Here is a 23183-nt window from a genome sequence, read left to right as displayed (position 1 = left end):
TCACTATATACAATAATATTCTGCAGAGTGCAATATATTATACCACTTTATATTTTCCTAGTAATATTATAAACAGCATCTGTCATATATTGATTTCTGTAAAATGACAATGTCTTGATCAATATGATTGTGTGTGTGTGTGTGTGTGTGCGTGTGTGTGTGTGTGTGTGTGTGTGTGTGTGTGTGTATATATATATATATATATATATAAATCATAAGAAACTGTAAAACTTTAAATTAAATGTGGAGCCCAATCAGACAAATACAAACTTCGCCCCCTAGTGGATGAAATAAAGACCCCTTCCAGAAAATATCACTCATTCGGGTTTTCAGGCAGCAGGCCTGATTAAACATTCCAAGACTTGTCAAGGCCTTACAGTACCTACATCAGTGTGCTTCTTCAGCATGTTTTTCTTTCATGTTTATGAGGCTGCGATTCAGGCTCCTCAGTGATCAGACCTCATTAAATGCATTGAAAAAGTTGGGGAACCACACACCGGTAAATTACAGTCACTGTTGTAACTTTGCTTTTTGAGAAATAATAATACTTCCAAAAACTCAGCGAACACACCTCTCTTTGTTTCATTACAGGTCCACAAATCTCAAGAGTAGTCTGGGAAACAAACACTACAGGTGGATGTGTGAAGGGCCTTTTAGGTCTGCTACAAATCTTTTTAAGGAACATGTCTATCAACAGAACTCATCACTTATGGACTTCAAATGTAAAATGTTTTATATAATTTATGTATTTTACCTGAAATAGAAGGACTAGTGGAATAAATGATGACAGGAAATAAAGAATACAGCTTGATGCAGACAAGACATGAGCAAATCTGCACTGGTTGCCAAGAGATGATCAAAATCTGCTCATACAACTAATTCTTCCAAAGCCATCTGACGAGAGGGATGTGACACAGAAAGATATGGAGGACTGCCAAAAATGGAGGAGTCATGGATAGGTTTCAACAGAAAAAAACAGAAGCTAGGTAAAATGTGGATGACAGCTGGCAGTAAATCAGTAGTTTAGTCAAGGAAGTAAGGTGAGTTACAGCCCAACCGGTTAACAGTGAACAACCCTGCAGAAGCAAGTATAAACCAAGATGAGAGAGAGCTGACCTCAAAGGGCATTTATTGTCTCTTTATAGGTCAATCTGATATAAAGTATTCCTTATCTTTTTGGTTTTTTGTTTTGATAGACATCGGAACTGACCTCTTTCACTTCTGAAATTCCAGACTTGTTTTATGGATTTAAAAACTTCACCCACTTAATTACAAACTCTGAGTTCTCAGTCCCCGAGTACATGCGCTGTAGCCAGTTAAGTCCCGTTAAAACAACTGTGTATGGATGATGGCTTCCGGGAAAACAATAGAAATGACGCCTAAATGCAGGAGAGGAAACGGTGTTCCAAAATCCCAGTGTGCGTGATGTTCTACTCAAAAACAACAGATATCCGACCGGACCTGGGTAGGGATCACAGCCAGAACAAGGAGAGTAAGGAGGCCACGAATAGACCTCCACATGAATGTTAATGTTGAAACACACTAGATAATACAGGTGATTGGCTCTCCTGACAATCAAGGAATATAAAATACAAATATTATTATGTGAACCCCAAAGAAGTCAGCACTGAACATCATTATAGTTCAAAGATATTTCATTTTATCTGTGGAGAAGTTTTGCTTAATGTCAAAGATCTTGATTTAAAGGTTAATCACCTTTCTAAGCCTAAGAGGTCATCTTAGACAGGGATTTACAGTTCACCTGCTCAAAAACATTAGTGGACGTCATAGGTCGTGGAAAGCGGAAATATAATACTGTTACCTTTCAAGATCAACTGAGACTTCTCAGTGGTCTGGGCACTGCCAGGTCTGCTCACGCTGGCAGCTGCCATGACCTCACAGCTCTGAAATACAAAAACAACCACACACAACATTGCAACATGCCCGTCAACAAATGACATCATCAGAACACATTTAAAAAAGGTACAAAAACAGGAAGATGGAGCTTTTTTTCCCCCAACGCAAAAGATGCAACCTCATAGACAGCGAATACAAGACATAATATCACCTTGAGCAAAGTCAGAGACTTAGTGTGAACTGAATAGAAACTACCAAGGCGATACGATCCAACTCTGATGTTCAGCAATTGTTATTAGCAATAAGCATGACAAGCATCAAGAAAAGAATGAAGCCCTATAACTGGTTGGAAGAAAGGACCGTCCCACCCCCCTTCTGCTGTAGTTAGGACATCACTGCAGCACCAAGGTGAAGTGCTGCTGACACTAGCCCAAACCCAGTGGTGCATGGCTCGTGGTGACCTGACTCGAACAAAAACAATCAGGTTTAATCAAATGGCTACTTTCCAGCTCCGGCTGGCAGGAAAACAGATTAAGGCCATCACAACGCAAGTGAAGCGCGCATAATTACCGGACAAACAGTTAAATGTGCACTCTGGGTGCTGTCTATTCTTCATATACCTTATGGGAGATTAATCTGTCTCTGCTTAACAGATTTCATTGTTCCCCTATTAAGACAGCTGACTGCAACGCACAAAACACAAACACGGAAGATGATCGGGATATTTCTGTACATCTTGTCAAGCGTCGCTTAGAAATAATCTACTTCCGGTATGGCTCCTCTTCAAACTAAAATGTATCCAGCGAACACGTCCGTACTGCGACCCAGAAAAAGCAAAGAGACAAATGTTTCATAGAGATAATGTATATTATGACGCCGCTTTTGATTGTCTAGGCAAAAAAATTAAATTACTTAATCGCCGTAAAAACGTTTTGCGCAATTATTTTGAAATGGACGATCATCTATATCCTATTCAACGTGTCCGATTTTTGTTAACTTTACCTGCAACAAGCTAACCGTTAGCAAGCAAGCTTCGCAGAGGGATTCTTATCAAAAGGACATGGGGAGTAATTCTATTCTGACTATCTGACACCAGGCAAACCACCATTGTTAGATACAAAATACGTGTCAGAACATCCATATCCATATCCATTGAAACAGAACATTTTTTTCTAAAATGTAGCCTTTGCCGTACCTTTTCAGCTGTGCTCCGCTGTCGCTAGTGAACTTTCATTTCCGCCTCAGCGCAGTGACAGCACCACGTGACCGAGGAAACATTTTTCAATTCCTTGAGGGTTTAAACACAGATAAATCAGTCAAAGATTTAGTCAAATTACTTTCAAATTGATAGGATGTTGAATGGTGTACCATAGTATCAAAAAGGAAAATCACATGTCATTTAAAAAAATGATTAAAAGACCGTCAAATGTGTAAAATACGTAGAGTATGTTTTATTATTTACAAAATTACATACTACATAGTAAAAAGATGCACAATATACAAATAGCACTTTCTAAAGTTGTTATGTAGGCATCCATCAGAAAGACATACTGTCATTGTTTAAAACAATTTCTCCCTCAATTAAATTCTCTGATCCTTCCATAATCATGTCAATAAACTATCTTAAATACTACAGGATAATGTCAATTTGAAAGTGGTAAAGTTGGATCAAATGGACCAATGTGAGGCTATTATTCTCAGTGGGAGGATATATTCATATATGATAAGTTCGCCAATCCCTGCTGAATAAATAAGTTGCACAAAAATTGCTGGTGATCAGAATCTGCTGTAAAAATCATTTCTCCCTTCCAGCCAGTTTTAGCAATTTACTTTAAGGCCATAATTTAAAAAAAAAAAAATCTCATAAATTATGCTTAATCTCTATTGACAGTATTAATAGCAGCATTTTATTGTACCACTGATCCATAGAAAAAGACAATTGCTACTTAACCAGCTAAAAAAATACCCTTTGTTCCCTTGGACAATGATTCCATGTTTGAATTTTAATAATCCAAGTACACCAATTTAACAATGTGTTTGGATTACAATGGTTATACAGATGTTTGCCATCTACTGTAGGTGGGGTTTTCCATTTTCTACATTTCATAAAGTCTACTGTAGTTACAATATACAATACATACTGCGATAGAAAAGGCACAATTCTTCAAAATGATTTATTTAAAACATATCAAAATATCGGCTCAACATTTTGCTATACTTGTGACAAACAAACCCACATCTGACTTAGCTGTTGGGTAACTTACACATAGTTTCCAAAAAAGGGGTCCTAATCTGTATATGATGGGCTTCAAAATACAAGTCACTGGTGATTTCAAATAAAAAAACGCTAATCACAGACAGCCTGAAATAGGATCTTTGACATCCGAGCTCAGTTTCTGAGAATGACGCATTCATTTGATGGCCCTGTACTATAAAGTGGGACCCTCAGTTGATGGTGAGCACATCACTCTGGATCTCATGGCTCAGTTGGGTCTGCAGGTCACTCAGTTTTTTCTTGAGGACAGCCAGTGCCGACATGACAATGTTCTCTGGCCGTAGAGAGCCACATGATTCCACGTTATAAAAAAACCTGTGGTGGGAAAATTTTGGATGTGTTAAATCATGTCACAGATGCTTTCCTTCTAACAAATTTTCCACAAGCATGTGCACTTCTTATGACATGATTTAATTTCTTACTTTTCCGGCTTTCCGTGGGGGTCGAAGGGGGCCTGAACCTCATCCTCTTCAATCTCTGAGTATTCGCTCTTTGGCCTGTGGTCCACAGAGATAATTCAGTCAGGAAAACAACATGATGCATATTTATGTGCCTTTTCTTTTGCCATTTATCAATGGGCTGATTATTGACACTTAAGAGTAAAGAACAAGAAATATTTAAATTATTTGAGCTACTCTGTACTCTACTCTTCATTACAGTGAGCAATATTGCAATACAAACGTACCACTCCTCGGGTCGTGGGTACACCGTGTGCCTCAGAGCATTATCTGGGTCGTACTCAAAGGACACCCCGGCTGTTGGGTTCCACTTGGCATGTTCCTTCCCAAAACCTTTCTTAGCGTATGCGCGAAGCCGCAGTTCCTGACCTTTACGAAGCTTCACAACCAAAATGTCTGTATTGTGGAGTCAACAAAGATGTTTAAAAATTGGGATTCAAGCTAACGTAAAGATGACTTGAAGAAAAAACTGTCAGCTCAGCCCTGAAACGAGCTTTATACTCACCATCCTGCTCAACATAGTCATTGGGGTCATTGTCCCGACTCCTGGACGTCACCTGAAATGCCCAGAAAAATTACCCACTGCTTCCAATCATCATTACTGATCCAATAAAACAGATGAGACTCACCGGGATCACTCGGGGGTTATTGGACAAAAGGTCACGTGAAGTGACATGGCGTGTCTGGTCTTCCGTGCACCGAACATCCAGTGTCAACTCAACAGAGCACTCAGAACAAAAGTCATCGCAGGTACAGTCCTGTGGTTGGATCACAGAGAAGCAAGTGAGTGTTACTTAATGGTTGCAGTGGATCACTTACCAACAACTGACACTTACCCGCGAATACTGCAGTTTGTCTACAATGTCATCGCTGGTGAGTGGTATGAGACCTGAAAAAGGAGAAAAAGCCTTGAGCAATGAATAAAATTATAAAAATGCAATGATACAGCACAGTCTGACATACATACCAACTCTGTGTGCAACAAATTCATCATGCAGGACTGATGAATTGGCATCAATCTGGATCCAGTCAATGGCTGCAAACACATTAAGGCACATCTCAGTTAAGCTTTCAGTTTTTGCTTCATAGGATTAGTTAATTTCCCTTCATTCTAGAATTGCAAAGATAGCTATGCAGCATCTTAATACGGCATTTCACTGCACTGTCAGAACACATTATGTAAATAATATGCATTTGTTACTGAATGGCTCTCAAACTAGTACACCGTTTATTGATGACATAATGTTATTTTATCCTCAAATTTGGGAATAATAGAGGTTCATATTAATGTAAAGGTGTATGATGGAGGGAAATGTGCCAGGAAGATTGTAATACAGAATGTGCCCTTTTTGCTGCAGCAGAAGTGTAAAAAGGATGGATGCTCCAACACACATGAGTTACATTAAAGAAAATATAACTGTACCTATTGTGGGAACTTCTGACATAAAGACGCGTCGGATAGAGTTTGCAACCCTGAAAGAGAAAAATAATTGATGAAAAATATGCCAAACATTGCACCCAATTGACGACTAACACTCGATTTACAAAGAACCTCTGTATTGATGTGTTAAATTATGAGCAGATACTTAATAGATTTGGAAGAAAATTAGCTATTGATATATGCTTCTGCAGAAAAATGAACTAATAAGCAATATCAAAAGCGCTGCTTTTAACGAAGGTCTCATACATACTTGTTTTGAAAATAATGGATCACACACACACACACACACACAATGAATGGTCACTAAGATTACTACTTACGCCAAATCCGTGTTTTCGATTACAAATTTGACATTTTCGTCTGTCAATTCTGTGATCTTCACTGTCGGCTGGTTAGCATACGGCATGATTATAGATTAATAATTCCAAATTAAACGCCGTGACCTAGTCCCCACTTTCTCGTAATAGCTGCATCGGCTTGAAGGCCTCTCCGGAAGTATATACCCTTCACTGATTGGTCAAAATATACCAGCTCGATTACTGATTGGTCTTTTAGATAATAGAGGCGGGACTTATTTTTACATCCGGGTCAGGTAATTGGGGGAAGAAGATTTCAAAGTAAGAGCACCCACCGCTTCACTTTAAAAATAAATATGGGTCACAAACAGTATAAACTAGAAACAAAGCATTTGGCGAGTGCAGACCTCGCACATGCTACTGACATACATAGTATAGTACAGTATTGTGTAGATAGGAAGCAGTATTACAAGGTTACATAACGTAGGTTGTATTATGAGCAATGATGATTGGATGCTTGGAAATGTCTCTGGAATCTGGAGCATCACCATAATATTCATCCATTTTCAACATTTCTTGAAAAGGTCAATCAAATTTGAATTATTTTGTAATACATGTTGGCTATCACAATGAAATCCCAATAAAGCACTTTATGCATGTGGAAATAAAGCAATACACATTCAGAATAGTTCACTACTTTATTGGATTTTAACAACAAAAATACTAATACTCATAAATGTCCTAAGGAGAGTTTTGATCTACGCAAGAGACTTCAATCTTCGACTGTGAAAACAGGGTTTCTGTTCATGCAGGAGAACTCACATACCTTAAACCTTTGATTTCTCGTGCCAGTTAAAACCCAGAAGTCAATATTTTCAGCCTCATACATTGAATAAAAGAGCAAAAAGCTAACTCTGATCACGTGAGAAGCCACACTGTTAGAATCACCACAAGTGAGTAATTTTTCTTTTTTTTTTTTTTTTTTTTTAAATCATCGTCTCTGGTTCATTCCTGTGAGGTTTTTCAGCTGTAAAACACAAAGCGATCATTAAAACATTTAGAGGTGTACCGGGTAGGTGAATATCAAAACAAGACTTACTGTAACGGCAGCTCCCATGAGCCCCTGGACCACTGCTTCACCAGTCGATTGCGCCTACAGATCAAAGAAATCAAAACCTGAATTAGGTGATGTTAAATGAGTAACCTATAATGGGGAATACCTATGAATCGACTTGTTCTGTAATTTTAATATTAATCAGTAGTGCTTATTACCTGCTTAGCAGTTGTAGCCATGTTGACCACATCCTGAATACGGTTGTCAAGGAAGTTCCAGGTGTCCTGGAAGTCTGGAGAAGAATCCTGAAGCATCACTAGCTCAGTGGTGTTATAGATGCCAGTCAGTGCTGCACGTTTAGTGTACCAGTTCATCTGCAAAAGAAAGACCTTTAGTTTCTGAAAGAGGCAGGCCAATGCACAGCAAAGCAGACAGCAACAGCCAACGCGTACACAACGGTAATAAAAACAACACAACTAGTACAAAGTCCTTTTGGAATTATTTGTATTAAGTTTGAATCAAAAGAGAAACAAATGTCATACAATTCAACATCTTTTTAATTGAGGTTTTATCCGCGTTTAGGCCCAGGAAGCCTACGGATTTTTTTGTATCGATCATTTTATCCTCCTTACAAATAAAAATGGGCATGATGACTAAAATGTGGCAATTATTTCAAGGTTAAACTGCATGATTATTTGACAACCATATAGATGTGGCATATAATAGAAGAAAAGAAAGAAGAAACTGAAATACCTGCACATACTGGTTAGTGATAGTGAATCTACCTCACGGTTCAATGCACCCTTTAACACCAGTAGGGAACACACACACACACACACACACACCACACACACCACACACACACACACACACACACACACACACACACACACACACACACCACACACACACACACCACACACACACACACACACACACACACACCACACACACACACAAGCCAGGCGCAGGAGCAGGAGCAGTGGGCAGCACTTATGCCACATCCTAGGATCATTTTCATTTCTCAGAAAGATTCTTCTAGATTAAACTGTAGCTATTTAGAATCCAAAAGACCTGAGACCTGAAAGGCTTTAGGTTGTTATAATAAGCAAACAAGCCTCATGTGTTAGGGGTCGTGGGGCGGTAACCTGGGAAGAGACGGGCCTGATATTGTGCGGATGATGATGAAAAGGGGAGAGGAAGGTATGATCAGATGAACACAGGGATTGCGGGTGATAAGATCCACTCACGTCTGTGGATCGGTCTCCAGCATAATACCAAATATCATCCACCAGGTTGGAGAGGTGCTTCAGGCTGTCAGGGATGTTGTGAGGAAGGAGCAGAATGCTCATTGCCTACACACACAAACACACACGTCAGTAAAAGAAACACCCGTCCATCGTCGTTTGCTCTGATCTTACCTGCGGCCACGATTCAATGTAGGGGATGTACATCCGCAGCCTGGTCTCTACAGCATCTCTTAGAAAGTCTGCAGTCTTCTTTGGTCTGCAATACAATTTTAGTGAGTTACTTTTAATCTACTGGAAGCGGTTATGAGGGTGTCGCATGAATGCAACAACTTTGACAATGTTGGGTATACAGTAGCAAATAAAACTATATGAGATTTGTTTGAATTTTCAAGTTTTTCCTGTCATAAATTGTGATCCGACTCATCCAAGCCTCAAACGTGTGCTTAAAATAATAAATATACCTAAAATTTATCTTTCATGTCTTATTAAGAATAACAATAAAAACAGGCTGCTACTAGAAAAAACTAGCAAATTCTTGAGTTAATGACCTTAAAAATCTGCAGATAAATAAAGCTGGAAACAGTTACAAAGGGATCTCAAAGAAATTAGAACTTCACCCTACAGACAAATGAGCCACAAATGGAGACATTTTGGGAGTGTTGTTACTCCACCAAGAGGTGGCCACAGAGGCAAAACCACAACAGAGGCTCATCAATCATAAACAACCAAGTGACAGCCAAAGACTTGGAGGCACAACTCTAACTGGCTCTATGGACATCACGAAGGAAGCTGCTGCATACTAAAAATAACAGTGCTGCGACCAAAAGCCTGTGAGAGAAGACAGTGAACCAGCAGCATTACATCTGGTGTAAAAAGGGCACTGCAAATCATGGTGAAAACATCAGCCATACTGCTGCATGAGGTTAATGAATTTGTTCAAAGAAGGCATTAAAGTTCATAATTTTGTGTGGTATTAGTTTAGGCCCTTGACTTGGATGATCAGATCACAGTCAAAAAGTAATGGGTGACATTCTTTTTCTCGCCACTCTATATAAATACACCTTTTGCCCCCCGTGACGCGATGCAAACAAAAAGTGGAAACTTGTGCTAATGTTGTAAAATGAATTGTGTGGTGCGTGTGAGTTTGGCGTCCATGAATACACACTCAGTCTGGCCCAGTTGGATCTGCTTGTGCTGTTCGGCCAGGATCTCTGTCAGCTTTGAGTTGCACTGAGTAATGAAGTGGAGGACCAGGTCACCAGCTCCATTAGAGAACATACCAGAGGAAGCAGAAGACAGGCCCAACGTCTGTACCAACAAACAATGCCACATAAACCAAGTCATGAAATTATCAATTCTCTGTTGCATCTTAACTGAGGGGGACGTCAAATTCTGTGTCTTTTCCCCTTCAGTCTGCCCTCTTTAAGTAACTCATCACATGTAGCCTTTCAAAACCATTTTCATTATGACTAGTAAAGGATTAAAACTATAATAAACACAAAATATACAGCAAATTATCATAAACACAATGTAAAATGAATTGAAATGAGTTGCATCGCTGTGAAGAAACTTTGACCGTCTTTTGGTTCGCGTCTCACCTCGGCACCAGCGGCAATAGCTTCGGCTGACCAGCCGTGCAAGGGGACGAACTCCAGGGCAGCATTCAGGATACGAGCCTGAAGCTGCTCCTCCGTTTCATACTCCTCATCCTGCTCTCCATCCTGGTCCTGGTAACTTAGTCACATACACACAAACATTGATAAACTGATAATGGCTATTTGCCAACGTTTGTACTCACACCAATATATTTTCCTCAACTAATTATCTGTTAAACTTGCAGGTTGATGTTGTGCAGCGTTGTTGTCACCACAACCAGCTTCTTTTCCTTGACTAACCTGGTGTTGGGTCTGGAAGCTTCCTCAGCAGCCGTGTAAGACATGGAGTTGTCCCGCGAGGCTGCAGCAGCGTCGTGTTTTGCAGAGTGAGCCTGGTAGTGTTCACTGTAGCTGGAGGACGAGGTGGATGAAGAGGCGTCAGATTTGGATTCATCCTGGAGCCTTGCAGTGGCACAGTGCAAACCTTGGCGCAGGCAGATGTTATGAGGAACTGTTGGTGTCGGGGCCGCTGCCACTGCAAAAGGAAATGATTGGGAATACTCCTGGATAGAGTTCACTCAAATCAAACTTGTCACGGCAGGGATGTCCACTGCCAACAGCACTGGAACCAACTAACTAACCTGTAGTGAGACATCACACAGCTACTAATGCAAATACCCTATTCATCTCTCTAAAGGCAGTTTTCACTACATTAGTTGGATGGAGAATTCATTTCAGGTATTAAGCTTCAGGTTGTGGAAATCTACTTTTAACTTGTGCATCTTTGAAGAAGTTTGGTTTGGTCCATGTCAGAAACTAGTTTCACCTTTTACCTGGCTGCTGCTCTGGCCCTTAAACATAGGGTGAAGGGTTTAAACAAGGTTAAACAAGATTTAACTGACATGCATTTGACAACAGTGGCATTAAAACAGGCCAATATTATCACCTTCCATGTATAAAGTTGATAAATGTGCAGTTTGAGCCATTATTTTAGTCTGGTGAGCAGAGACGTGGTTGGTGCCTGACAATGATATGATATATAAAATTAGATAGTTCCAGTTATTTCTTGCAACTTCATGGTAATTTCTGACATCAAATCTGATTATAAATTTACCGTCAAGAACATGTAAATGCCAAAGCTCAGCAATGTAATAGGAGATAACGTGAGAGTAAAATTTCAAGTAGGGTTCGATTATGCAGAAGTCATTACGTCCATTTATTCCGACGTCAACTATCTGGCTAAATTCATGACATTTCTGTGGACGTTTGGTCTGACAGCCTGCATGAAAACGCTGCACAGCTACAGAAATGTGCGTGCGAAGAAATGCAAACAGAACGAGGCATCAACTCAACCAACAAACGCCATAAAGGGACGTTATTTGACGGCTCTTTAACTCCTTCTCGATCACCTTATAAGACAAGTGACTTTGGAGGAGAAAGCCAAAAACAAAACGTCACGTCACAGAAATGCGAACTACCGCATGCTGTGAGAATACAATCCCGTTGTGACGACGACGACAACGACAACAACAACATCAACAACAACAACACAGGAGCGCCGTCTCACCGCTGCCAGCACCCAGCCTCCGAAGTGCCCTTCCAGCGCGGAGACCTCTCAGCAGCGCCGCCATGTTCAGCTGGTGCACTGGAAGCTTTTACCCGCGTCAATTTAACGCGACACGGTCGTTAAATAATCAAGTTCAAATTGAAAAACAATGACGCATCCGTTCAACACGAAACACCTAAAACTTGTTAGACGGAAGTTTCAGAGAAAAAAAGAGTGGATTAATAGTGGTTGTAATTTGGTTGTTTATCAGTCTTTGCAAATGAATAAAAATGATAGTGGTCTTCCTATTGCAGAGGCGTATAGTCAAATATTAACCACTATTAATCTATTATCCTGTTGCATTATTGATTGTTTAAACTACGTCACATCGTGATTTTATTTTGGAAATCAAGACAGGAAATTGCATTTCTTTTGTAGGTTCTTGCAACTTCCGCTGGAGACGAGACTGCAGGTAAACTGCGTTCTTATCTGATTTTCCTTTTCACCCCATATTATTATACAAACATATAAAATAAAACACGTGAGTATATTTATATTCGCGGTTTGCCGTGTGTCCCAGTTTTCTGGTCTTAAAGTCATGCCTGGGATCATGAGAAGCATTGGTTTGCTCTGTCATACCGTTTTACGAAACATGATTTCACCGTTAACAAACAACACTGGTGACAATTGCCTCGAAATTTGTACAGCAACGTCTTAATAAATGATAAAACCCACATATCCTGACCCCATGGCAGAGCTAGGAGAGAAAGGACGTCAAGCAGAAGGACAAGAAGCTTCCAGACGTCTTTGTTTACTTTATATAATACAATTAACGTCATGTATGCGATTTGTCGTTTACCGTAATTAGGGATTTCTATTAAAGCATTATATATATTGTATTAACGAGATCTAACTGTACATTTTATTTATATCCCCACCACTTGTACGCCAGTTTAAATTTTCTCCTGTTTGAGACGTTTACGTCCTTCACCCCACGTGTGTAACTTCTTTTTTTTTAACTCACATTTTATTACTTTTAATCACTTCGGTTAACAGTCAGCAGAATGTTCAATGTTCGATTTGTTAATTTTGTTTTATGATATGTGTTCATTGTATTAAATATATAAACAAAGAGAGATTCATTTTTTGTACCAAAGGAGAGAATTCCCACTCTTTTGAACGCATCTTTCCTGTTGGTTTGTTTTTTGAAAACATGAATCTTTCTGAGAATATTTACATTTTTATTCTTATTATTTTCTGTATGTAGCATGGCAGACTTTGGCATCAAAGCAGGAGAAAATGTGCTCTTGGTTTGGGATCAGCCATCAACACCAACCACCCTGAAACAGTTAGCAGAGGAACTGGGCACCATTGTTGGTTCAGATGGCAAAGTTTCAGTCGAGAACGTGGAGAGATTGTTGCTCTGTGAGTGATGCTTTACTTATTTTGGATATTACCAAGGTATTCTTAGAAATATTTGTGTGTTCAAATATGATCTTTTCCTCTCAGCCTCCCACTTAGCATCCACCTTTGACTGTGTGGTCTCGTGTGTTCTGGCCGACAGTTCCACTGTCCACAGTTCAGAGACCTTAGCAGAGTTAGCCAGAATCCTTAAACCTGGTGGAAAGCTGATTCTGGACGAGGCAGTAACAGGTGGGAGCAATTTAAGTGTACAAGGACATTCAAAGTTACCAACTGCTGGGTCTAAAACTCAGTCACAATGGAAGCCTGTTTATAAATGTGTGTTCTTGGGGAAACAGAAATTGTTCCAGTATTTGTAAAGATGTTTTAAATGGAATGCTAACCAGTTCCGGTAATTTGTAGAAACAGTGATACACAACAAAACAGAATTTAAAAAGTCATGTATTTTAATTGGGTGAGCTATTTCCTTTTTACCCAAATGTAATGCCTCATTGGAAGGAGTTATGGTGTAGAAGGAACTGTTTATGTTTGACCTGCTTGTTCCTATCTGGCAGGAGCTGAGGTACAGAGTGTGAGGACATCTGCAAACCTGATTTCCACTCTCAAGTTGTCAGGTTTCACATCAGTGGCTGAGGTAAGTGAACTGGTTTCTATCCGTTACCTGTGGTTAGTTTACTGCCATCAAAAGAGCTCATGTTAAGCTTTGGGATAAATATTCAACTCTTTTCAAATATGATAGTATAAGAAATCTATCTGATGGCCAACTGATGCTTTGTCCTCTTTTTAATCCAGATCAGTAAAGCTGAACTGAGTCCAGAGGCATTGAGTGCCTACCGAACAGCCACTGGTTACCAAGGAAACACACTGTGTCGAATCCGTATATCTGCCTTCAAACCAAACTTTGAGGTGGGATCATCCAGTCAGATTAAACTTTCATTTGGAAGCAAGACACCAAAGCCAGGTTCGTACAAACTCCTCGTTTTTTATTACAGAGTGCATTTTAGTCAGTGGTTTAAACCAGAACGAGAGGTTTTTCACCCATTACACAAACCACAGCAAATATCCAGCATTTTCCTTTTATGCATAGTCATTTTACAAATGAAATATTAAACACATTATATAGCAGCTGTTGTATCTTCTGGTTTGGGTGATGCTTACACCTGGTAACATCTGTCATGTCAGCAGAGAAACCTGCTCTGGACCCCAACACGGTGAAGATGTGGATGCTTTCTGCCAATGACATGAATGACGATGATTTGGTGAGTTGTGGTAATGTTGGGGTGCTAGTGTAACTGCAGTCTATTATGCTGTGTTGACTGAGGCTCTTTGTTTCCCGTCTCTTTGCAGGATCTGGTGGACTCGGATGCTCTTCTGGATGAAGAGGATTTCAAGAAGCCTGACCCCAGTTCTCTCACAGTCCCCACCTGTGGAGAGGGAGCCGGCAAGAAGAAGAAAGCCTGCAAAAACTGGTGAGCTCACAGCGCACCACAGATTTCAAACCTGTTTTTTGGGGGGAATGTAACAAGGTGTCAGCTTCTGAATGGAATTCTTTTGCACTTTTAAAGATGAGACGTTATTTGTTTGTGTAGCACGTGTGGTCTTGCTGAGGAGTTGGAGGAGGAGAGTAAAGGAAAAGAAAAGACTAATCTCCCTAAATCTGCCTGTGGAAGTGTAAGTGTAATCACCAGCTAGTGTTCTGTCAACAGACAAGGTTTGCTTATTGTTTTTTTTTCTCCTAATATTGTGGCAGTGTTACCTTGGCGATGCTTTCCGATGTGCCAGCTGTCCGTATTTAGGAATGCCAGCATTCAAACCTGGAGAGAAGATTCTGCTGGACAAGACGACGCTGACAGATGCTTAAAAGACTGGATTTTACACGAGACTTCTCATGGTTTAGAATATTACATTCCTGCTAAGAAACAATTCTTTCTGAACCTGCATTTTCAGTGGTGTCTATGCAGAAACAATGGGGATCGATTCAGTGTAGCTTAGCAACGGTAAGATGTGAAGGAAGTGAACGCACAGGCTGTGGTTGATTATGCAAAAGATTGAGAGAAATTCCCAAAGTTTCCAAAAAGTACTAACTGCAATGAAAATAAATGTTCAATCAACATTGTAGTCTGATGCTAGTCCTCACAAGCATGATTTAAGTTACAACATACACACTGGATCATTTCTGTGTTTAGGGTATGATTGTTTGTAGGTGTAAAAGTTTGGAATAAGAGGTCCGCTGCCTTTAAAGGGTTCAGAGTAAAAAAAACTAAAACCACACTGAAGAGAGTCATGTTTTTTTTTATTTCGGTGTGATGCGTCATGAATAAAAATAAACTAAAATGAATGTTGAGGATGATGTAAAGAAATACACAGAAATGTGTTCATCCTCGAAAAGACCACCCCCCCCCAAAAAAAAATAATAAAAATCACAAAGCACTTAAAGAGCAGAGCTGAACTGCTGAATACTTTCTCGGTTGTTAATGTGTAGTAATGAAGGCTTTACTGATTAAAGTATTTTGGAGTGTGGCATAGCTATAACTCAAGAAATGGCGAAGGGTATTAATACAACAGTTGTATCCAAAATGCAGAATACCTCCCTTTTAAGAACATGTTCTGTTATTAACTCCACAACATCCGCAGACACTCAAATCTAAATTAAGGGGTATGCTTCGTAAGATCATGCATAAGATTATACATGAGTTCCAGTACTGCAAATTACTCTGCATTCTGCGATGTCATGAATGGAACGCATATTGTTGGTTGCAAAGTTCAGTTATAAATCTACCATGACTTTGCAAAAATATGACCCAGTTTACTGTGTCAAGAGCCATCATTAAAGGAAGTGCTGGTCTCTGTCTGATATGCTGCTGGGTCACTGACACCAAGTCAAACAGATGGAGTTTGTTTAGATCTCCTTTGTCCTGAAAAATGTTAAACTATCCAGACACGGACTGATAATGACTGTCAGAAACCACGTGAACTGAGTTAAATGATGCTAAACACATTCATACACTGCAATGTGCATTCATTCCAGAACCAAATGTCATGTTTATTTTGAGTGGCAAATTGGTGTGTGTTCCTGTAATGACATCATAGAAAACAGAGGAATTTTGGGAACGTTGGACCGTTACTATAATATACCAAAGTTTTGAAACACAAATTTCCCAACATCTTATATATATTTGACCTCTTCCGGTGCTCACATATCCACAGCATATTTTAGGGTTTAATAGTAACTGATAAAAACAAGGTTCTAATTGAATTGAACACTCTGCATCACAGTGACTCAACACTTAGGTTCATTTTAATGTCTCCCAAACCGGGTTCAAATGTAAAGCTGTAAGACACCGCGGCTCCATCCTCGCCTGATCTCTCCCATGGCGTCCTGAGAAAATAAACTCCCTGCTTCCTGTGTCGAGTCCACTCACATTCACCCTGTAAACACACACACACACACACACACACCATTGATCAGAACATCATTTGGTAGATAAGATAAGTGACTCAGCTGCAGATCTAAGACTAGAGCCAATGAATTTGTTTGATACCTGCTCACTGACTGGTCTGATCAGACCGGTGCTGACAGTGATGTCATCCGTTAGATGATATTCCATCCACAATGCAACGCCGTGGCAGCAGCCCGCTCTGAAACAGACACATTGAGGTTGTTTTCTACACAAAGTCACAGAGAGTTGTTAAAATTAAACACGCTTTAAGAAATTATTGAATTATAACACACATATAAACTATAAGCCAATGATTAAACTGGTAATGTTAAAACAAAGAAGAAAATAATGACCTTGTGAAAGGCAGCGATCCCTGAATGCTGATTGGCTCCTGAGGTAGCTGTTGTGTGAAGTCGAAGGTCATGATGGCTGTGGATGGCGTCAGAGCACGGCACGGGTATTCCCACAGGGGGTGGGGCTCTGCCTCGTGGGACTCGCAGAAATCCAGAGAGCGCTGAGCACACAAACGTGGCACGTTAACTAAAGAAAGAGAAACTACATGCAGAGCAGGTCCACACTTGAAACTGACTGAAAAGAATTCACCTGGACCATTTCATCCATGGGGGTAACATCAAATCCTTCACATGTTCCACATGGCGCTCGTATCCGCCACAAATCCTTATCAAGAAGAAAGTAACAAGAAAGACAAAGAGCAGGATTTTAACATGTGTTCAATCTGATGTATCTCTTTCAACCAGGATTCAATTTCCTACAACATGGAAGAGAGGAGCGAATATGGGTAACTGATCATGAGACAGCAGGCTGTAAAGAAATCCAAACGGATTCAGTTTTCTTTTGATTAATTCCTACAGGCTCACCTTAAACTCTACAGCCACCATGTGCAGGGTGGCAGAGCAGGGCATGATAGTAGCATTGGGCTGAAGAAGGCTTGCCAGTGCTGTCCGACAGTACCAGAAGAACAGAGAGTGCCAGGGCAAGAGGCTGGTGCTGAAGTACGGTTCACCAATCAGGACTGAGATCTGGGAGATACACTTCACCCTCAATACAGCCGCTCATGTTATAAACTGCGCCCCACCCCCCACCCCCCACCCTAACCCTAACCCGACCTGTTGCTCTCCAAAATCATTGGTGGTTAACTGTTCGGGCCGGAGGCCCAGCATTTCCACAGCTCCTTTCATCGAGTTGGCCTCCAACAACTGCAGACGACAAGGTTACAAATCAAAACACCTTAGCCAACAAAATTACAGCAAAAGCTGGAAAAGCAACCATAGGTGAGACGGTTTTGTTAAAAAAGCTTCTTACCTGTTCAATAACTTGTCTGGACATTCTAGAGTGTTCCAAACTGTAGACCTAAACAGAGGCCCAGAGAATAAAAAGCTAATTCAATGAGCTTTTTGGGATTTTTAAAAGTCTGTCTCGGTGAGCAAAGGTACCTTTCTGGATCCAAGCATGTGAGCGAAAACAGGAAGCAGACTCCCGTCGCTGATGCTGAGACACACGCTGTCCTCCTTGAGAACCTAAAGTGAAAGAAGCTGATCGGTGTCCGACCTTTCCTTTATTCAGCAGACACATTTTTTTCTGATAGCAATTGCTTACACTGCGCAGAGCGCGGACATAGCTGTCTGTACGCCGCTGGTCGTTGAGTTCGCCAAAGCGCGGTCGATTCCAAACCAAGTGAGCCTGGCAGGTACAACATGGCCGAGAAGGAGGAGGGCGGGGCTTCTGTTGCCTGACATAATCAACAATACTTAGTTGCTGAAATTAGCCAAAAACACACCTCCTGTTGCCGAGGAGTTACCTGTGAGTCTGCAGGCTGTACCACAGACTGTAGTCATCGTGACAGACGGTCAAACTCAGCTGCTCTCCTTCGGCCACCCTGCTCTCCTCTGGCAGGAAGTACACACTCTGCATCCAATGGTCACGCCACTGAAACACACACTGGTTATCAGCAGGAGGATTCGCTGACACCGCATTTTCCACTGTATTCTCTGTCTCACCGGGGCCTTCTCTGGTACTGTGTATGTCCAGCTGGGAGCCATGGTGCACACAATGCTCCCGCCGGGATCCATCTCCAGGTCCCACCATGACAGGACAACCTGTGCCTGCCCCTCAGACTGGGCCACAAACTGGGAAGAATGGGACTGAAAAGAGCTGCTCACCAGTTTGCTGAAATCCACACTGAGAGTGAAGAGTAGAGAGGAAAGCAAATCAGAAAGATGCTTGAGAACGGCAAACGGCCGAATGGTGCTTGTCACCGTCAAACCTGAACATGGTGCAGACAGGACCTAATGGAGTGAAGCTGCGAGGAGACACTTGGCTCAGCTGGATGTCGCACACCGAATGAGCTCCAGCACAGTGAACCACGTCAGGCGGGGGGACAAGATGGGCACCGCCAACCTCCACCGGCTGCAGCTGAGCCCAACTCCACAGCAGCTCCGATTCCACCAGCTGGGCGTAGACGGTGGCCCGGTGGGGGACTGCCTCACAACGCTCCTGAAGGGTGGATGGAGGAAGTCACTGAAAGGGCGGCTGATGTGATTAAATCTGACAAATCAAACCAAACAGACAAACCTGGACAAGGTTTTGGTGCGCGTGTTCATAGCTGGGAAGGGCACCTTCCCCTATCAGCTCTGTGTCAAACAGCTCTGTGATCAGAATGTTGGCCTTTGTTTCCATGTCTCCATCTGTAAGAAATAAATTACAGACAAAATGAGCTGAAATAAACCGTTCAGGCACTTCCCATGTGTGTATGTGTGTGTCTCACCTGGCCCCACAGTGACATCCGTTGAGTGTTTATTAATGATCTTGATCTTTCCAGAGAAGCCATTCTTCTTCACGATGCACTGTGCCGCCTCGGCCATCGGTTTAAAAACCTAGAAAAGCAGACCACGTCAGGCGGCCCTCTTCCAACAAGACAAATGTTGACGCATCCTTTGAAAATAAACGGAGCAGTCTAACAATAATTCATCGGGCACCATGAATAGGAATTACAAAGCTATGCAAAAATAAAGCTCTATTTCAGTAACAGGGAATTTTGTTCAAGAGTGATCTAAAATACTTGGGAATCCAAACCAAAACCAGACTTCTGGCCCATCTGTAAAAACACACGGGGGCATCTGCTCTGTATCACAAATGTTTAAAAAAAACTTCAGTCGAGGCAAAACCTGCACTATTAAAGGTTGTTTTTTTGCTGAAAATTCCTACGCGTGGAATTTTACTGTGTTACGGGAACAAAATTTCCAATTAAGACCTCATATGGATTTCAGGAGAAATGAAGACAAAAATAAAAACTCTGGAATGTGAAGTTGTGGGTGCGTTTCAGTGTCCAGGCTGCTCTCAACAGACGTCCATCAGTACCTCCACAGCATAGCAAAAGTCCGCCCCAGCAGTCACGGCCATCATGGACAGCAGGCCTGTCCCCGTCCCGATGTCCAGGACGATGACCTTTTCACCACGAGCCTTCACTCTGGCCACAGCTGCTCGGATGCCCACATAGTATTTCTGATTCTAACAAGAAACAAAATGTTCAGTTCTGATATGAACAAATATTTAGGTTAGACAAGAACTAATGAAGTACAAATTTGAGTGATTAATTCTTTCTTTCAATTTTTTTGAATTAGAGATGAACTTTTCTGTATTGTAGTTTGCAATTTTGCATATAATTTGATGGGTTTGCTAAGATATGTTCAGCTTATTAAATACCATATGCAACAGTAAAAATTTAAAATAATGTGTTTCTCACAGCTCTCAAAATTACACAAAAACTTTGAAAACTTTTCTTTCTTTACTGCTCCCCAAGACTCACCCTGTCACGGTCATGAAGCATGTCTGCATAGGACGACCTGGAAGAAACAAGAACTTAATCATTCCATCTGACTGATGGGCTTTTAAATGCAATTACATGCCAATCATTAAAAACTAGATTGTATTAACCATTCTGAGGGACAGTCATTAGTGTAAGCGCAAATGAAGAGTTTTATGAATAACAGGATCTCAGTGATGTGTGTATGAGGTGAGTACCGGTAAATGTAGCTTTGCTGAAATCGGTTTATTATCAGTGCAAAAATACTTTTAAAGTGTTCCTCCACAGTGACGGCACGATCGCCTCACCTCACTGGCATGTTTAAAAGAATTTGGCCTGATGAAGCTGTGTCTTCAATGTTTGGCATGCTCTGAAAGGTAACAGGGAGCCGCTCCATTTAGGGCTTTGAAAACAGACGTTAAAATCTTAAACTGCACTCTGGATTGAACTTGCAACCAGTGCAGAGAATAGAGGGCAGGGTGGTCCCAGTTGAGGCACTTTTCCACTACAGTATCAGCTCTACAAGGTTGGGTCATGTTGGTCCCTCTTTGACGTGGTCGCGGTCTCTCTATTGACAATGTTGCCATAGAAACGCAATATGATAGACATAGAACTATCCCTGATGAATATTGTATTTGTATTGTGGGCTGTTTTCTCCTCAGAGTCTTAACAGAAAGGACAGAAGTCGTGATATGGTGGCACACTTTTGGATGTGATTCATTCAAAAAACCCACTTTTGTGTCTGGAGTCATTCTTCAATCTGCCACAATACAATAAATTCTTTATTACAAGCGGAAGCGAAATCCAGACACTACAATGTGCAATATCCAAACTTTAGAAAGCCCTTATCGAAAACTTACACACAACTTGTAAAAAAATAAAATTGAACAATGCATTTTTCGGCAAATCAGAGGAGCCAAATATGTGGGAATATAATTTGATTTCATTTAAATGGCGAACGTTTTGTGACAGCCACTGTTTTGGATCACACAGTTAAAGAGACTCCAGTGTATTTAGGCGCAATTCACATCATGGGCAGATAGATTTGAAGATCATCTGCATAGCAATGGAAGAAGAGGTTGCGTCTCAAAATTACTGCCAAAATGGGGAGTGGATGGAGAGAACGAGATGGGGCCAAGAACTGAATCCTGCTGCACACCAAACCAGGGAGGAGTATGTAATCACGAATAAGAGAATGATCAGGCTTTTGTATAGAAATCCAAAGTCTTCCTTCTAAATAGAGGCAGATATCAATTCGGTTTTTACGTGGACTAAGAAGACAATTTAACTAAGGCAGCGATGCTAAGCTCGATATCTACCTTGCTATCTCCTGATGGTAGTCATAGTCTTCACACTGTTCCACCCACTCCAAGACTCCTGTAGTCGGGTTGGTTCTGCTACAGAAGGTCTTCATCTTTTCACGCAACCCTTCACACACACTGAAAAGGAAATTGCGAACTAGAATTCTACACGAGTCTGGTCCTCAACAGGTTACAGAGGCAGCATTGCTTCCACGGAAGCCGCCATCTTTCCCTGAGACGTCATCCCTCTTCTGATCACATGACCGGAAGTAAACAAAAGAGGAAAAATGACAACGTTCGATTTATTATTCAAAAACTGCAAACGGAATTTGCGAATGAGTGGCCACACTGTTTATCAGACAAAACCATGGCCCCAAAGAAAGTCCAAAAATAAACAGGTACTGAAAATGAGTTCATTTGTCTGACTGTATTCACCGTAAATGCTGGAACTGCAGAACGTCCTGTTTGCTGGGGTTTTCTGGTTTAGTAATTCTTTAATAACAGTGAAAGAGTGCAGTGTTGCAGTGAACAGGCCTTTAGGTCTGTCCTGTCCTACAGGGTGTCACTGTCGCTTGTGGCCTGCTGCCACACAGACATGCAGCCTCACTAACATTAATACACATCGTATCTATATCTACAAATACATACACACAAGCAGCTTATGAACATACTGCGGCTGCAGTACCACATTTATGAATGACAAAAGTTTTGATTGTGTTTTGGTTCAATGTTCTTGTCTGAATTTGGATATCATTGATGTTATGTGCTGTTGTATAACATCTGCAAATATCTGGATGCATATGTAGAGTTAGGTGTATACACATCCACATGTATATACATGTGTGTATAAATATAAACCCAAAGTGTATTTACTCTACCTTCCCAGCTCCACTAACTGCACTATTGTGACCTCTATGTCTCCCACAGATACAGATGTATAAGATGTTAACTATTGGACCAAATTTATATTTACCAGTATGGGTGCTTGATCCACACCATTATTGCTACTATAGCACTGATTCATCTGTCTTCTTAACCACCTCACATATGGGCAAAGACAGGATATATCCCTGGATGGGTTGGCAGTTAATTGCAGGGCCCTATGTGAGCATTTGGTACTTTGCTCAAGGGCACTTCTGCAGTGCTCTGAAGGTGCACCTTCCCCTATCACCAGAACACCTTCCATATTTTGTCCGCACTGGGACTTGAACCTGGAACTCTCTGATTATGATTGAAACCTCATAATGATGCAGTGTTGAGGGTCCAAATGGGCTACTGGAACAAACCTGAGGTGCGAGTGGATGAAAGCTGAAAATTTGGGACTGTTGGATGAGAATGAGATGTGAATAAGGGACTGTTGCGATGCGACTACACCTGCGACCCTACAAATGGATGGTGGACCAATGGAATCTTAGAAACCCATCA

The 23183-nt window shown here is 41.1% G+C and overlaps 5 protein-coding genes and 1 long non-coding RNA gene across 11 annotated transcripts in view; 2 read left to right on the top strand and 4 right to left on the bottom strand.

Moving 5' to 3' along the window:
- wwp2 (WW domain containing E3 ubiquitin protein ligase 2) overlaps positions 1-3120 on the bottom strand; it is a 31117-nt gene extending 27997 nt beyond the window's left edge. For 3 of the 4 annotated variants that reach the window (XM_057053022.1, XM_057053025.1, XM_057053024.1), the window contains exons 1-2: positions 3053-3120; positions 1823-1904 (exon numbers count right to left, since the gene is read on the bottom strand). In XM_057053022.1, coding sequence (XP_056909002.1) covers positions 1823-1892 — 70 coding nt within the window. In that variant the 5' untranslated portion in view covers positions 1893-1904; positions 3053-3120. Of the gene's footprint in view, positions 1-1822; positions 1905-2477; positions 2586-3052 lie in introns of those variants that run through there. The other variant, XM_057053023.1, reaches the window with a different exon arrangement.
- Positions 3121-4017: 897 nt separating this feature from the next.
- On the bottom strand, positions 4018-6536 carry polr2c (RNA polymerase II subunit C). Its single transcript, XM_057053034.1, has 9 exons — positions 6352-6536; positions 6014-6063; positions 5558-5626; positions 5427-5479; positions 5220-5348; positions 5096-5147; positions 4818-4986; positions 4555-4629; positions 4018-4447 (listed from the first exon to the last, which is right to left on the bottom strand). The coding sequence occupies exons 1-9, from the start codon at positions 6435-6437 to the stop codon at positions 4303-4305; spliced, it is 828 nt and encodes a 275-aa protein (XP_056909014.1). The 5' UTR covers positions 6438-6536; the 3' UTR covers positions 4018-4302.
- A 470-nt stretch (positions 6537-7006) lies between these two features.
- coq9 (coenzyme Q9 homolog (S. cerevisiae)) lies at positions 7007-11951 on the bottom strand. 2 transcript variants are annotated; one of them, XM_057053029.1, is made up of 10 exons: positions 11794-11898; positions 11173-11247; positions 10527-10761; positions 10230-10365; positions 9797-9939; positions 8803-8887; positions 8632-8736; positions 7600-7755; positions 7427-7480; positions 7007-7354 (listed from the first exon to the last, which is right to left on the bottom strand). In XM_057053029.1, exons 1-10 carry the CDS (start codon positions 11855-11857, stop codon positions 7319-7321), a joined length of 1089 nt encoding a protein of 362 aa, XP_056909009.1. In that variant the 5' UTR covers positions 11858-11898; the 3' UTR covers positions 7007-7318. The 2 variants fall into 2 exon arrangements, with proteins under 2 accessions (XP_056909009.1, XP_056909010.1); XM_057053030.1 differs by lacking the exon at positions 11173-11247 and having other exon boundaries at positions 11794-11951.
- Positions 11952-12117: 166 nt separating this feature from the next.
- Positions 12118-15465, top strand: ciapin1 (cytokine induced apoptosis inhibitor 1). Of its 2 annotated transcripts, none has more exons than XM_057053032.1 (9): positions 12118-12244; positions 13040-13197; positions 13282-13425; positions 13749-13828; positions 13987-14155; positions 14380-14453; positions 14542-14663; positions 14784-14865; positions 14945-15465. In XM_057053032.1, the coding sequence occupies exons 2-9, from the start codon at positions 13041-13043 to the stop codon at positions 15053-15055; spliced, it is 939 nt and encodes a 312-aa protein (XP_056909012.1). In that variant the 5' UTR covers positions 12118-12244; position 13040; the 3' UTR covers positions 15056-15465. The 2 variants fall into 2 exon arrangements, with proteins under 2 accessions (XP_056909012.1, XP_056909011.1); XM_057053031.1 differs by having other exon boundaries at positions 14377-14453.
- A 1-nt stretch (position 15466) lies between these two features.
- prmt7 (protein arginine methyltransferase 7) lies at positions 15467-22026 on the bottom strand. The gene is made up of 17 exons (XM_057053026.1): positions 21777-22026; positions 20461-20497; positions 20013-20162; positions 19420-19528; positions 19227-19339; positions 18919-19148; positions 18653-18833; positions 18454-18581; positions 18252-18384; positions 18089-18172; positions 17958-18005; positions 17762-17851; positions 17513-17674; positions 17238-17312; positions 16988-17148; positions 16737-16833; positions 15467-16623 (listed from the first exon to the last, which is right to left on the bottom strand). The coding sequence occupies exons 1-17, from the start codon at positions 21869-21871 to the stop codon at positions 16465-16467; spliced, it is 2052 nt and encodes a 683-aa protein (XP_056909006.1). The 5' UTR covers positions 21872-22026; the 3' UTR covers positions 15467-16464.
- The window catches only part of LOC130536835 (uncharacterized), a 1865-nt gene continuing 705 nt past the window's right edge, over positions 22024-23183 (top strand). The window contains exons 1-2 of the long non-coding RNA XR_008953481.1: positions 22024-22156; positions 22686-23183. The exon at positions 22686-23183 is cut by the window's right edge and continues 705 nt beyond it. This is a non-coding gene — a long non-coding RNA (uncharacterized LOC130536835). The remainder of the gene's footprint in view (positions 22157-22685) is intronic.

The sequence above is a fragment of the Takifugu flavidus genome, chromosome 13 (assembly GCF_003711565.1).
Source record: "Takifugu flavidus isolate HTHZ2018 chromosome 13, ASM371156v2, whole genome shotgun sequence".
Classification (NCBI taxonomy): domain Eukaryota; kingdom Metazoa; phylum Chordata; class Actinopteri; order Tetraodontiformes; family Tetraodontidae; genus Takifugu; species Takifugu flavidus.
The sequence above is the reverse complement of the archived record's forward strand: the minus strand, read 5'-3'. Positions and strand labels throughout refer to the sequence as shown.